This window comes from Globicephala melas, chromosome 2 (assembly GCF_963455315.2).
Source record: "Globicephala melas chromosome 2, mGloMel1.2, whole genome shotgun sequence".
Lineage (NCBI taxonomy): Eukaryota > Metazoa > Chordata > Mammalia > Artiodactyla > Delphinidae > Globicephala > Globicephala melas.
In genome coordinates, this window is record NC_083315.2 from 77,565,103 (window position 1) to 77,578,367 (window position 13,265).

General features: G+C 38.8%; 1 protein-coding gene across 3 annotated transcripts in view; it reads left to right on the top strand.

Annotated features, from left to right (window-relative positions):
* The window catches only part of NEDD4 (NEDD4 E3 ubiquitin protein ligase), a 159,452-nt gene that overhangs the window by 114,392 nt on the left and 31,795 nt on the right, over positions 1–13,265 (top strand). For all 3 annotated transcript variants that reach the window (XR_009562990.1, XM_030878760.2, XM_060294229.1), the window contains 5 exons: positions 3,271–3,437; positions 5,333–5,450; positions 5,542–5,709; positions 9,166–9,231; positions 12,088–12,207. Coding sequence is in view for 2 of the 3 variants with exons in the window: in XM_030878760.2 (XP_030734620.1) it covers positions 3,271–3,437; positions 5,333–5,450; positions 5,542–5,709; positions 9,166–9,231; positions 12,088–12,207 (639 nt within the window). In the remaining variant the exon portion in view is untranslated. The remainder of the gene's footprint in view (positions 1–3,270; positions 3,438–5,332; positions 5,451–5,541; positions 5,710–9,165; positions 9,232–12,087; positions 12,208–13,265) is intronic.

Sequence of the window (13,265 nt, forward strand, 5' to 3'; positions counted from 1 at the left end):
AGTTTGAATTCCCTCAGAATGCACCTTATAATTTCAGTAGATGTAAGCATGTAGGAGTTTATTTATGAAAGGCCCTAGGAATTCAAACACATGAATCTGCGCCTATTTATCTTCTGTGTAGCTAATGACCAGAGAAGTCTTGTCTTTGACATTTAGTTTGTGACTGAATATATAAAATCCTACCATTTAAAGAAAACAATTGTAATTTTCAGAAGAGGCTCACTCTTAGGCAGTGTATGCCCTAGTACAATAAAGTGTGGCTATAATAGATAATTGTGTAATATTTGATATTTGCACCCCTTGCAACTTTAGGTTTAGTTGTATGTATTTTACACAATTACCGTATAATATAATGTTTGTTGTACCTCTAAATGCTTTCTTTCTGGACTTTGACTCTGTTAAACTGTGGGCAGTTGCATATTAGCTTTGAGGTTAGTAATAAAGTAACATACATTGATACTTAGAAAATTATTTTGTGAAGAATATTAGCTGATACATGTTTAATAGGGAGGCATTCTCAACAGAAAATGAAAACTCATTCTTTCTAAACAATGTTCAAATGTGTAACTATACTTCCTCTTGGAACTGAAATGGGTTTTTTAAAAATAGGCCCTTACTTGGTTTTTTTCCCCCTTCACAAGTTTACTTGGGTAACATAAATTCAATAAGTAGACCTTTAAGAGAGAAATCTTTGGGCTTCCCTGGTGGCACAGTGGTTGAGAGTCTGCCTGCCGATGCAGGGGACACGAGTTCGTGCCCCGGTCCGAGAAGATCCCACATGCCGTGGAGCGGCTGGGCCCGTGAGCCATGGCCGCTGAGCCTGCGCGTCCGGAGACTGTGCTCCAACGCGAGAGGCCACAGCAGTGAGAGGCCCGCGTACAGCAAAAAAAAAAAAAGAGAAGTCTTTAAGAAGATTTTAAAGAAATATTTTTGGTACCATTTTCCAAGCTCTGAATATTTTCATAATCCTTCACAGCAGAAGTGAGAACCCTTTTATTAATAAATTTTATTAATCTGCAGAAAAATAATCAGTGACCATATTTTTTAAATTAGTCTTTTTTTCAAGAGAGTGAAATATAAAAGTTCAACTCTAACACTTTTGAAATTGAGACCAGAGAAGTAAAATGTGATTTAATATGTGCAAGACAAATTTTTAGATATATAGATCCTATATCATGATCATTTAAAGGAAAGGAAAGGAGAGAGAAGGAAGGTAAACATTGATGGAGAGAAAAAGTAAGGGGTTAGAGGGAAGGGAGAGAGAATGGAGTTCGGGCAATAAAAAGAAGGAAAAGAAATTAACGAGATATCAGTTCCCATAGAAGATATAAAGAAGAAAATAGGCTAAGAAAGAAAAGGAGTCTGTTTTACTTCCCATCCAGATTCCTTTTCCCAGAATAATTCTGTCTGTCTTCCTCTCTCCTACACCTCACCTTCCTTTCTGCCTCAGTCTCTAACCTTCCCACTGGAGCTAGCCAGAAGAAACCAACCTTGCTGCAGAAACCCCTATCCTTTTCTCCCAGAAAACATTTCTTTTCTTCCCAGCTCTTCTCCTTGACCCTTCCTCTTCAGAACCCACCTTCCAACATAGAAGAATTCTCTTCCATCTTCTAAGCCTTCAACTGACTGGCACACAACCGTCCTCCAGTGCTAGATCCCCAATGTCTAGAACAAAAGGCTCTCTATATATTAAGGAAATGATTTTTTTACCTATTACTATGGTACCAAATATGTTCCCCAGCTTGCCTTTTTTTTTAAACTTCGATTTAGTAGTTTTTGCCATGTACAAATTTGGGGGGTTGTAATCAAATCACTCAATCTCTTTTATGCCTTCCAGGTTTGATGTCATACTCAATGGCTCCTCCACTCTTAGAATATTTTTTTTTAATATCGCCAGGTTTGCTCTAATACATTTTGGTTTTACTTTTTAACATTTTAAATATTGCTTAATCTGTAACATTCTGGTTATAAGGTATGAGGTAGAAACCCAGATATTTTTTTTCTTTTTTTCTAAGTAATTTGCCTATCTTCTCACAAATTTGAAATGTCTTTATCGTATACTAAATTCCTATAAATTTGATTCTTTCTGAGTTTTCCAATTCTATTCATTATTGTGGTTTGTGGTATGTTTTATCTGATGAAGTTAATCTTCACTCTCCTTTTTTGGAACTGTGCTGATTATTCTTGCTTGTTTTTATTTCTATTTGAACTTGAAAATTGCCTTGCCTTGTTATTTTCAAAAAAATCCATAATGTAGTTCTATTGGAATCTTGGCAACTTTATAAATTAACTTGGGGAGAATTGACACCTTTCTGAGATTAAATCTTCCTAGCCAAGATCAGATTATGTCTCTTCATTCATTCAGGTCTTCTTTTGTGTCCCTTTAGGAGAATTTTTAAGTTTTCATCACTAGTGTATTTGTGCTTCCTAACCGTGTTGATGTTTAGCAGAAACTTTTACTGACTGCCTTTTCTGTTATGAGGTTTCTTGTATAAAAGCATGTCACTAACCCTCGCTATCCTTTTCAAATAATTCCTTACTCTATAACTACCCTAGCTAAGGGTTTTTGTATGTTTGCCCCTTGCTAGTCTCAGAGGAAATTTCCAGTGCCTTCCTAGCATATAAATAAAACAAAACAAAACTTTCTTTCTTTGACTGTTTTATGACCTGACCAAAATGCCTTTCCATGGTCCGGAGGAGAAAGAGAAAAGTCAGACCAGAGAATCATCATGTCTTTTCCATCACTCAATTATTTCTAACTCATTTGCCCTTCCCTATCATGCCTCTACATATTTGACCTTCATCCAGTGATTTTTTTTTTTCAGGTTTCAGAGAGTTGTTTATTTCCACCATAAACAAGGTGCTTTCTCTGTGGCAGAGACAATGCCCAATAAGATATTATCCCTGTTTATAATTTAGAGAATAGAGTAAGGTTAAACTATGCTTTTCAATTTCTTAGTGCCTTCCAGTGCTGTTTGTTTATTTGAAAGTTTTCTGTGTCCTTTTTCTCCTATTAGACATGTTTTAAATTTTTTCCAAAAAAAATGTTTTTCAAGCAAAATTTAAATGTTATCATTTTGCAAAAAAAAAAAATCTTCATTATCATAAGATATTCCTATTATGGTCTTAAAAGTTGACAATGTGCTAATTCTGTCTTTGCATAGTTTCTGGAACTGGGTGTGCTAAATCTCTTTTAAAACTTCCTCTAGCATAATTTATAAGGTTGAAAAAATTAAGCACACACTTAATTGTTACCATTCTGTTTTTCAGCCTGGCTGGGTGGTTTTGGACCAACCAGATGCTGCTTGCCATTTGCAGCAGCAACAAGAACCTTCCCCTCTACCTCCAGGATGGGAAGAGAGGCAGGATATTCTTGGAAGGACCTACTATGTAAACCATGAATCTAGAAGAACACAGTGGAAAAGACCAACCCTTCAGTATGTGATGACTTTCATGTTTGTAATCTGAATACTTTTGGACCACTAGTTTTCATTTTGAAGTCATGACTCAAATGGATTCATAATAGTGTGGGGATCCAAAAACTGCAAGAATGCTAGGATTTTTATGGCCCAGGGCTTTAAAAATGCTATCATGGATGCTTCTTTTTTAAAATGATTTGATAGTATTAAAAAGTATTTGGGTCACAAATACCACCCTTCTAATTGCTTCTTTATTTTAATAAGTTGCCAGTTATTTCTGTTTTTAATTGTAGCCACAAAAGAAACGTTTTTCTCTTGAGACTAGTTTAGAAAATCTTGGAGATTTTTTTGTAGTTTGTTACTAAAATATAATGAGATGTTAATTTCTACAGTACGGTATTTTTAAAGTGTAAATTATTTATAAAGTTGAAAGGACTCAATAATAAGGTCTTTCGTTAAACACCCATTTGCCAATCTGGTCAACGTATACATACTTTCCAATGTACCCAAATCAAGGACAGAATGGCCTTTGAGGTCTTCTGATTTATGTTTCCTCAGTGACATTTTTCTTTTATTATCATCAGACTGTATGTTTGTAAATAACATTTATAAATTCTTCCATTATTCATGTTTATTATCAAATACCCGTCCACTTATCCTTCCTTATAACCTTATGAAGTCTTTCTTTAGTTTTCTTCTTTTTGACACAGACATAAAATTTTTCTTATTTGTCCCTTAATGTTCTAATTTTTGGCTTTGGTATTTTGTATCTGATATAGTCCAAGCACTTTCATAGATATTTTCCCTTCTCACATCCTTCCAAAGCAAATTAATGATCCAAGTTCTTCGTGTCACAGAGGCATTGATCTCTGTAGAATGGCGTACAGATTGCAAGACTGAAAGCGCGATAAATTTCTGCAACATCCTCCTGTTGTATACCTCAGTATTATGGCAAGCCTGACTTGAGCAGAATCACATTTTTTTTCACTGTGGTTGATGTTGTTTTCAGCCAGCAAAAATCAACTATTTAGGAGGAAAAAAGTGTGAGGCATTCCCTTAGGACTACTATGTTTTCTCCAGCAGCAGTGCAGTAAGAACTGGTCTTCTGACTATCCTGGGCTTATCTGTCATTAAATAAATGAACAATAATTTTGTTATTAAATATCTATATAAAATTCTAGATCTTATGGTCTGGCTATATTAAACACAACTAGCTAGAACAGTATAACTCAGAAATGACTGGGGAGTGGGTGTTCAGTCTGATTAACCGTACCTTTCCTAGATTCCGACACGCCTTTACTACTGTCCTTTTTCAGAAGCGGTCCATTACTGTATATGATCAAAAGCAGATAGATACCATTTAATCTGTACTCTGTCAAGTTTTTAATTATAGCGTCCTTACACTGTCTTTCCTTCTGCCCTCTGCGTTCCTACATGGGAAATCTACTCTTGGCTAAAGATCAGTTCTGGAAAATGTTACTGTCTGATTCATGAAGATGTATATGTAACTCTTAAAGCTTCTGTTTTAGGAACTTTCTGGAGCTACTTTAGATTTTACTCTTGTAAGAACATGGTGAAGTAATAATATAATGAAATTATTTAAGAAACTCTCAGGTATTCATTCATTCAACAAATACTTTTTGAGTGCCCATATATGGGAGACCTTATCCTAGGCACAGGGATGAATGAAAATATTAGGAATTACACATTTTCACAAAAACTTTAACTCCATAAGGTACTCTTGCAGGTACCGTGGTGCCTAGGACTTAATCTATGCCTTTTGAAGCAACCTTTGGCCCAGAACAATAAATTCTGATCTAATATAGGTTTTTTTTTTTAATGAAAACAGAATTTTTGACTATCACTTTTACTCTCTTCAGACATGGGTGATGGCTTTTACATTTCTAATACAGGGACAACCTAACAGATGCTGAGAATGGTAACATTCAACTGCAAGCCCAGCGTGCATTCACCACCAGGCGGCAGATATCTGAGGAAACAGAAAGTGTTTACAGCCGAGAGTCTTCCGAGGTAGAAATCATTTTCTCATTCTTGTTGATAGACATATGTTACAGCAGTAGATTAAGGTATGTGTGGCTTAAGCTTATTCTGTTCATTTTAGAACTGGGAAGTTATAAGAGAAGATGAAGCCACCATGTACAGCCATCAGGCCTTCCCCTCATCTCCACCATCAAATAACTTGGATGTCCAGACTAATCTTGCAGAAGAATTGAATGCCAGACTCACTGTTTATGGAAATTCAGCCACTGGCCAGCCAGTATCCAGCTCAGTAAGATGGTCTTAGATTTTGTTGGAGCTTCAGGATTTTGTATTATATATTATTCCATTCAGTGTCTAAAGACTGAATGTTATCTTTTTTCCTCCAGTTTTACTGAGATACAGTTGATATAACACATTGTATTAGCTTAAGATGTACACCATAATGATTTTATAAATATGTTGCAAAATTATAACCACAATAATTTTAGTTACTATCCAACACTTGACAAGTTTTTTTTTTTTTTCTAGTGATGAGAAAAAAATTGTCTTAAGTTACACGTAATAATGTGTTAGGGACTTTGGTACTTTACAGCACGGCCGTTTTCAAATATCCCCACTAATAGTATGAGGCAGAGTTATGGAAAATCCAAATGGTCATTGGAGTCTAAATGTCCATTACATAAATCAGGGCCCTCCAGCCAAAGGCTGCCAGGACCACACCTGTAATTGAACAAGTTGGGTTTATTACTCACTTCAGCAAGGGGAAAACACACCACGAGTGTCTCAGTAGCAGTATGTTAGGAAAGACTTAAAGGATTTGGGCTCATGTTAGTCAATTTTGAGGAGGGTTTAAGGAAGCAGGACTTTGCTCTGCATTGGATGCTGTCAGGAAACAGATTATTCTGTGATTGGGTATCTCAAATCTTATCTGTCACGAGACTAAAGCTATATTTAGCAAAAAAGCAGCAGTCACTTATATCTGCCAGGATAGAGAGATAATTGGTATTTTGTGGCTTGGACAGTGTTCACATGTTGCTGTGTTTAGGCATGATTACAGAGTAGTGTTGATTTTGCCTTGATGATGCCGATGAGTGCCAGGGTGGGTCCTGGGTGTTTAGGGTTACTTTTCTCCTTCTCAGTTATACCACACATGTCACCAACACACATGTGAATAAGAGCTGATGTACTTTGACTAAACAAGAAGATAGATGACCTTCTCACTCCAGCAACTGCTTGAAAAATTGCTGTCTGTGGGGTCCAGAAGCAAATACTCCAACATACACTGCCCTGATGAGGTCCTTGTGGCTAGCTCTCTAACCTTATCAAGGGAGACCTTTCAGTGGAAGACAAAGAGGCATCTGAGGATGCTGTGGTCATTTCCAGTTGGAATTCCTTGCTTTTCATTCAGTTAGTAAATATGGAGGGCTGACCACATGCAGGTTATATGCTGGTTAAAGTATCTTCAGCCTACAGCCCACCTATCTGTTTAAGTATTGCCTATGGCTGCCTTCACACTAGATCGTCATAGTTGAGTAGTTGGAGCAGAGACCGCTTGGCCCATAAAAAATATTTCCTATCTGGACCTTAACAGAAAAAGTTTGCTGACTTCTAGCACCTCCCTTAAGACGCTTCAATGTAGACAGTTCTGTGTAAATGCCTGTGTGAATATCCAAGAGCAGGTCTGCCTGCCTGCTCCCTTCCCCTCCTTTCTTCCATCCGTCTATTCTATCTTCCATTCATTTCATTTTATTTTTTGGTCAGAGGAGTGGGAAAGGTCAAAGACTTAAAGGATAAGCTATATTGATTTGCTGGTGATAAATCACATAAGGTCCTATTCCCTTTCTTCCTGTTATTATTATTTTTTAAATTATAAAACAGGGAGATCAGCTCGGTGCTTTATGACCACCTAGAGGGGTGGGATAGGGAGGGTAGGAGGGAGACTCAAGAGGGAGGAGATATGGGGATATGTGTATATGTATAGCTGATTCACTTTGTTATACAGCAGAAACTAACACACCATTGTAGAGCAGTTATACTCCAATAAAGATGGTTAAAAAAAAAAAAGTAAAAGGTGGCATCCATACAATGAAATACCATGCAGCCATTGAAAAGAATGAAGTATCTTTGAATGTATATGTTGTATGGAACAATCCCTAAGAGATATCGTTCAGTGGAAAACACCAAGGTACCGAACAGTGTTTTTGGTATGTTACCATTTATAAAATTATTTACGTGACAGAGAATAAATATGTGTATCATATTTCTTGAAAACTAAACTAAACTTGGTAACATTGCTCGGCTCTGAAGAGAGGAACAGGGTAAACAGGGCATATATCTTTTGTACCTTTTGAATTTCATACCATGTGCATATTAATTCAAAAAAAATTAATTTATTATTTTTAAAGTATTATATGGTCATGGTTAAAAATTGAAACAGTACTGAAGTCTATAAAGCAAAAATTGAATCTTCCATTTTACCTCTAACATGTGCTCCCTCAATTGCCATTAATGGTTTGGCATATATAGTTTTAAACATTTTCTACATATTCATAAACATGCATGCACAGACATATTTGTATATCATTTTTTTAACCTGGGATCATCTTGTGCGCACTTTCTGGTAACTTACTTTTTTTACATACTGTATCATAGACATTGGACCATTTCAGTAAATATAGGTGTGCTCTTTTTAAAACCAACAACAACAAAATAATCAAACATCGTTCCCTGGTGCAAGTAACCCTTAAGCTATTTCTCCAGTCTCCTTTGATGGACTTTAGATGGTTTACAGTTCTTTGTTACTGTAAACAATCCTACAGAGGCTCCTCTGACTTAATTTATACATATATTATAAATTTTAATGTCATTAAGTAACAGAACTAAAATATTTCAGATGGCAACAACAGCGTGCATATAAAAGCACAAGGAAAGAAAAATTATGCGAGTTCCAGGAAACAAGTAATCTGGAGTGTCCAGAGGGTGGGTTGTGAGATTGGAGGGCTGCAGCCAGCAGGAAGAGCCGGGTCCGGAAGCTCACTAACCATTGTGCTCTGTGCTGTAGATTTTATCCTAGTGAATTTAAGTCGTCGAAGGGCTCGGAGTGAGAGAATGATGTGAGGAAATCTGCGCTGCAGAACGCTCTCTGGCTGCAGCACGGGGTATGGAGAGTAGATTTAAGCAAATGAGACTTGCAGCAAGCACATCTGTTAGGATGTTGCCATAGTAATAGCCAAGGCGATAAAGGATGAAAACCTGAAGTTTAAAAAAAAAGTGTAAGGGAAATGTATTTGAGAGCTAGTAAAGAAATGGAATGCATAGGATCTGGTAACTGACCCGGCTGTAAGGGACAGGAGGGGGAGAAATTGGGGGCTGACCGATGTCTGCCTAGGGCAGCTGCTGGCCTCCCTTGCTGCCCACTGAGACGAGGAATACCTGCGAAGGAACAGGTTTGAGTGGGTGTGGACAGGGAAAAGCTGAATCCAGTTTTGGACACAATAAAGGGTTCTCTGTTAGACCTTCAAGAGAAAGTGTCCAGGAGACAGTCTAGGACTCGAGGGACAAGTGTGAGCTGGAAGTTGGAAGGCATCGGCGGGGGTGGCGTGGTGTTTGTTGAGTGAGGCTGAGAGTGGGTGGGGTGGGTGTTCTTTCTTCTGCCCCATCATACCCACCCTGCTACCTTATCTGCCATTCAAAGACAAAGCAGAGACCTAAGGTTATTATCGTTCTTTTTTTTTTCTTTTATAAGAATCATTCCAGCAGAAGAGGCAGCTTACAAGCCTATACTTTTGAGGAACAGCCTACACTTCCTGTGGTGAGTTTTAGCCTCTCCCCTCAGTCCTCAATAAAAATATAAGACGCAGCAACTTTTTTTTTTGGAATGCTGAACATGAACGTTTGATCCAGCACAGCATCTGGGCTCTGGGGGATGAGGTTGAGGGAGGGGAAATGGGATAGGCAGGCCCTTTAAAGACAAAACCTGGAGACCTGTCTCTCCCATCATGAGAAAGCCAAGTCCCCATGTGCTGGTGGGTAGCGTCTGGGCTTGGCAGGTGAAGCGCTGTGTGGGCTGGCGGTGTTGTGTACAGATCGAGACTGTGGTCTCCAGTGGCCTCTGCTCTGTGCCTGGCCTGTGGCATCTTGCGACTGTTTCTGCCCCGTGCATGAAGCTGCGTCAGGGGCCGGTCCCTCAGGCAGGTGTGCCCTGGTGTCGGCAGCCTTGGCGGCTAGGATGAACCTCATCAGCCCGCTGAGGAGCCGTCCGCTGCTTCCTCAGTAGCATCTCCCGCCATGACCTGGACTGGAGCTTAGACCTAACAACGTCATGGCCTCCATCCTCTTTCTGACTCAAGCATCATTGCTTTGAGTTTGTCTCTTCCTCAGATGGTCCCCGCTTGTTTTTCAAAGCAAATGTAAACACCCAGGCTCCTGGCCCTTTCAGCCTCCCCTCCCTCTTAGCCACCCACAGACCCCCCCCACCTGCCCCAGCCACCTTCCCTTCTGTCTGAGCTCTTTCTTCCAAATAGCCTGTTTCCATGTCCTAATTCTCTCCCCATTCTGGGTCTGTGAGTGTTCCAGTTCCCCACTTGGACTGGCCACCTCACTTTTTTCCCACCAACCATTTGTGATTTTGAATGGCAGTCTGTATATTAATTTTGAAAAGTGGGGATTGTTTTTGCTTTCACGGGAGTTCCAGCAAAGGAATGCACAGGCCCAGAAGTCCTCGACCTAGGAGTGGCTCATCTATCTAAAAAGGTGGCCCTGCATCAAGAGAGGGACATGGACCCTGTGCTGAGGAAGGAAGGGGTACCCACCTGTGCAGCTGGTCCAGTCACCATTGACCATCAGCAAGAGGGTGGATGCCACGGCAAGACTGCCCTCCCCAGCCTTCCTCTCACTTACTGCCCCGTGTCTGTCCACCTCCACTCGCCTGGAGCCACTTAAGGAGATCCCTGGTATTTCTCCCGCCTCACTTCATCATTTCCTCTATGCATTGAAACTGGCGAATTTCTGATTGACTGACAGGCACTCATCCGAGAAACTATTTTAAGTACACCAGATGAGCCATAGAATCTAGAGATGATTTACATTTTATGTACTGGAAAAGCGATTTCCGTGCCTTTTTCTTCTCAATACATTGATTAGAGGTCTCTTTTGTTTGGTTGCATGTTTACAGCTTTCTTAAGGTATAATTTACATGCCATAATATCCACCCATTTTTAAGTACACAAATAAATGAGTTTTAGTAAATTTATGCAGTTGTGCAAATATCACCACAGTCAAGTGTGAGATTCTCCCATCGCCACAAAAAGTTTTCTTAATCCTAATACCTACTCTCAGCCCCAGGTGAACACTCATCTGCTTTTGTTGCTAGTTTTGCCTTATAAGTGGCACTATACAGCATGCCGTCTTACGTATCTGGCCTCTTTCACTTCATGTGATGTTTCTGAGGTTTATCCATGTTGTTACATGTCTCAGTAGCTCATGATATTGCATCGTGTAGATGTGTCTACTACATCCCATGTATCTACTCACCAGCTGTAGGACCTTTGTAAAGTTGGGCGAATTTGAATTCCATTATTTTGTAGACTCACAGCTCATCATAACTGTCAGCAATGTACATCTAACCCCCGTACATCTAGGGAACAGTATATCTAGTGAACAGACTAGTGTGATAGTTTGTATAGGTAGGACACATGAGGGAACCAGGCGAAACCTTGAAGAGTCTAATCTCTAAGACAAAACGGGTACTTCCCTGGCGGTCCAGTGGTTAAGACTCCGCATTTCCAATGCAGGGGGCGCAGATTTGATCCCTGGTCAGGGAGCTAAGACTCCCACCTGCCGCACGGCCAAAAAATTTTTAAAAATTAAAGCTCATGAAAAAAAAAAAAGACAAAAGGAAGGCCAGACCTGGACTATTTTAAGTAAACCTGGAAAACTAGACCTCTTTTGTTCATTAGTAATACACTACAATAATCAGCATGTCCCCAGCCCTCACAGAAAGAAAGCAGGGATAACTTTTGACTTGGCACTTATGGGTGATCATATCTGTGGTTTGACTACCTGGGTGCAAATCTCAGCTGCGTACTAGCAATGTTATCTGGTAGGAAATTGCTTCCATTTTCTAAGCTTCAGTTTCATCCTTAAGTAAAACGGGCCAGTAATCTTAATTATCTCATTAAGGTTTGTGTGGAGGTTAAATGGCATGATCTGTGTTAAAGCACTTAGTGTGTGGTTGTTATTACTCTCGTGATTTTTAGTGTTATCGTTCTCATCATTATTATCTGTCCTCCTGGAGTTTTTTTTTTTTAAGTGAAATGCTGTACACTTTAAAATATGATTTAAAACATGATTCATTGTAAAGAGAGCTAGCAGGGGGACTTTCCTGGCGGTCCAGTGGTTAAGGCTATGCCTTCCAATGCAAGGGGTGCAGGCTCGATCTCTGGTCGGGGAGCTAAGATCCCACATGCCTCACAGCCAACATACCAAAACATGAAACAGAAGCAATATTGTAACAAATTCAATAAAGACTCTAAAAATGGTCCACATCAAAAAAAAAATCTTAAAAAAAAATAAAAATAAAGAGAGCTAGCAGTGAAAAAGGGATGTGGTCCTTTAAAAAAGGATTCTTTCTTATTAATATTTAATTCTTCTGTTATTCTTCACTTAGCTCTTGCCTACTTCATCTGGATTACCACCAGGTTGGGAAGAAAAACAAGATGAAAGAGGAAGATCATATTACGTGGATCATAATTGCAGAACTACTACCTGGATAAAGCCCACTGTACAGGTACCCTGCAATCTATCCATTAATGTGTTTTCTTACATAATTTGAAAGCTATGGAAGCTATTACGTCACTTTGTAGTATATGCTGGATGCTTCTAATTATTTTCTGATATTGGTGCTAATTGTCTGCCATTTCCGGCCGATCTCTAATATACATGAATCACCGCTTGTTATTATGTAAAACAAGTCCAATTGGGAATAGGAGGACAAAGTAAATGATCTGGTCCACTGGGTAATTGTGTAATTTGAATGGTTAAGATCATTATTTTGCTAAAAGATAATCTTGATGATTAGTATCTATCAAAGAACTTTGTCGTGATGACACTTTGTCCTTGGCAACAGTGAGCGCCTTTTGTGATACTTCCTTGCAAGCATTTAGGAAAATATTTTCTCTTATCACCATGTCTCTTATTGAGAAATTTTTTAAAACTGAAAAGTACAGAGAATAAGATCGTAAATACCGATTTTCTTAACACCCTGAATTTACCGCCATTAACAAATCACCATATATGTTTCTAGACATTTTCTTTTTTAAAATAAAATCTTACAGATAAAACTAAATTCCTTTTAGCCAAGCACTTGACCCCACTACCCAGAGGGAACTACCATCGTGAGCTTGTTGGGGATTCTTCCTGCCTATTTTATGTACTTAATAGAGAGCTAAACAATGCAAAATGTTATTTATGTCCATGTGTCAAGTTTTGCAAAGATGTATTATATAATTCTAAATATTATTTTGCTCACCATTGTTTTAAAACCCTATCATGTTGTTTTATATATAAATCCAGTTTATTTCTTTTAACTACTGCCTTATATTTCATCACATGAATATATTACCTTTCAGGTATGCATTTCTGTAGTATATGTTTGTCGTTCATTTTGTCTTCCCAGCATTTGAACCCACTTTGTGTGTATGGGAAATTCCCACTCTATATGAGTCTTCTGGGTGAGCAAAGACAACCTTCTCCACTTGGCACTGCAGCTTCCCTTGCAACTAGGGCTAACAGACTGACGGTTAACCAGCATTCTTACTGCTCAAGAATCAGCTGAGAAATTGTAAA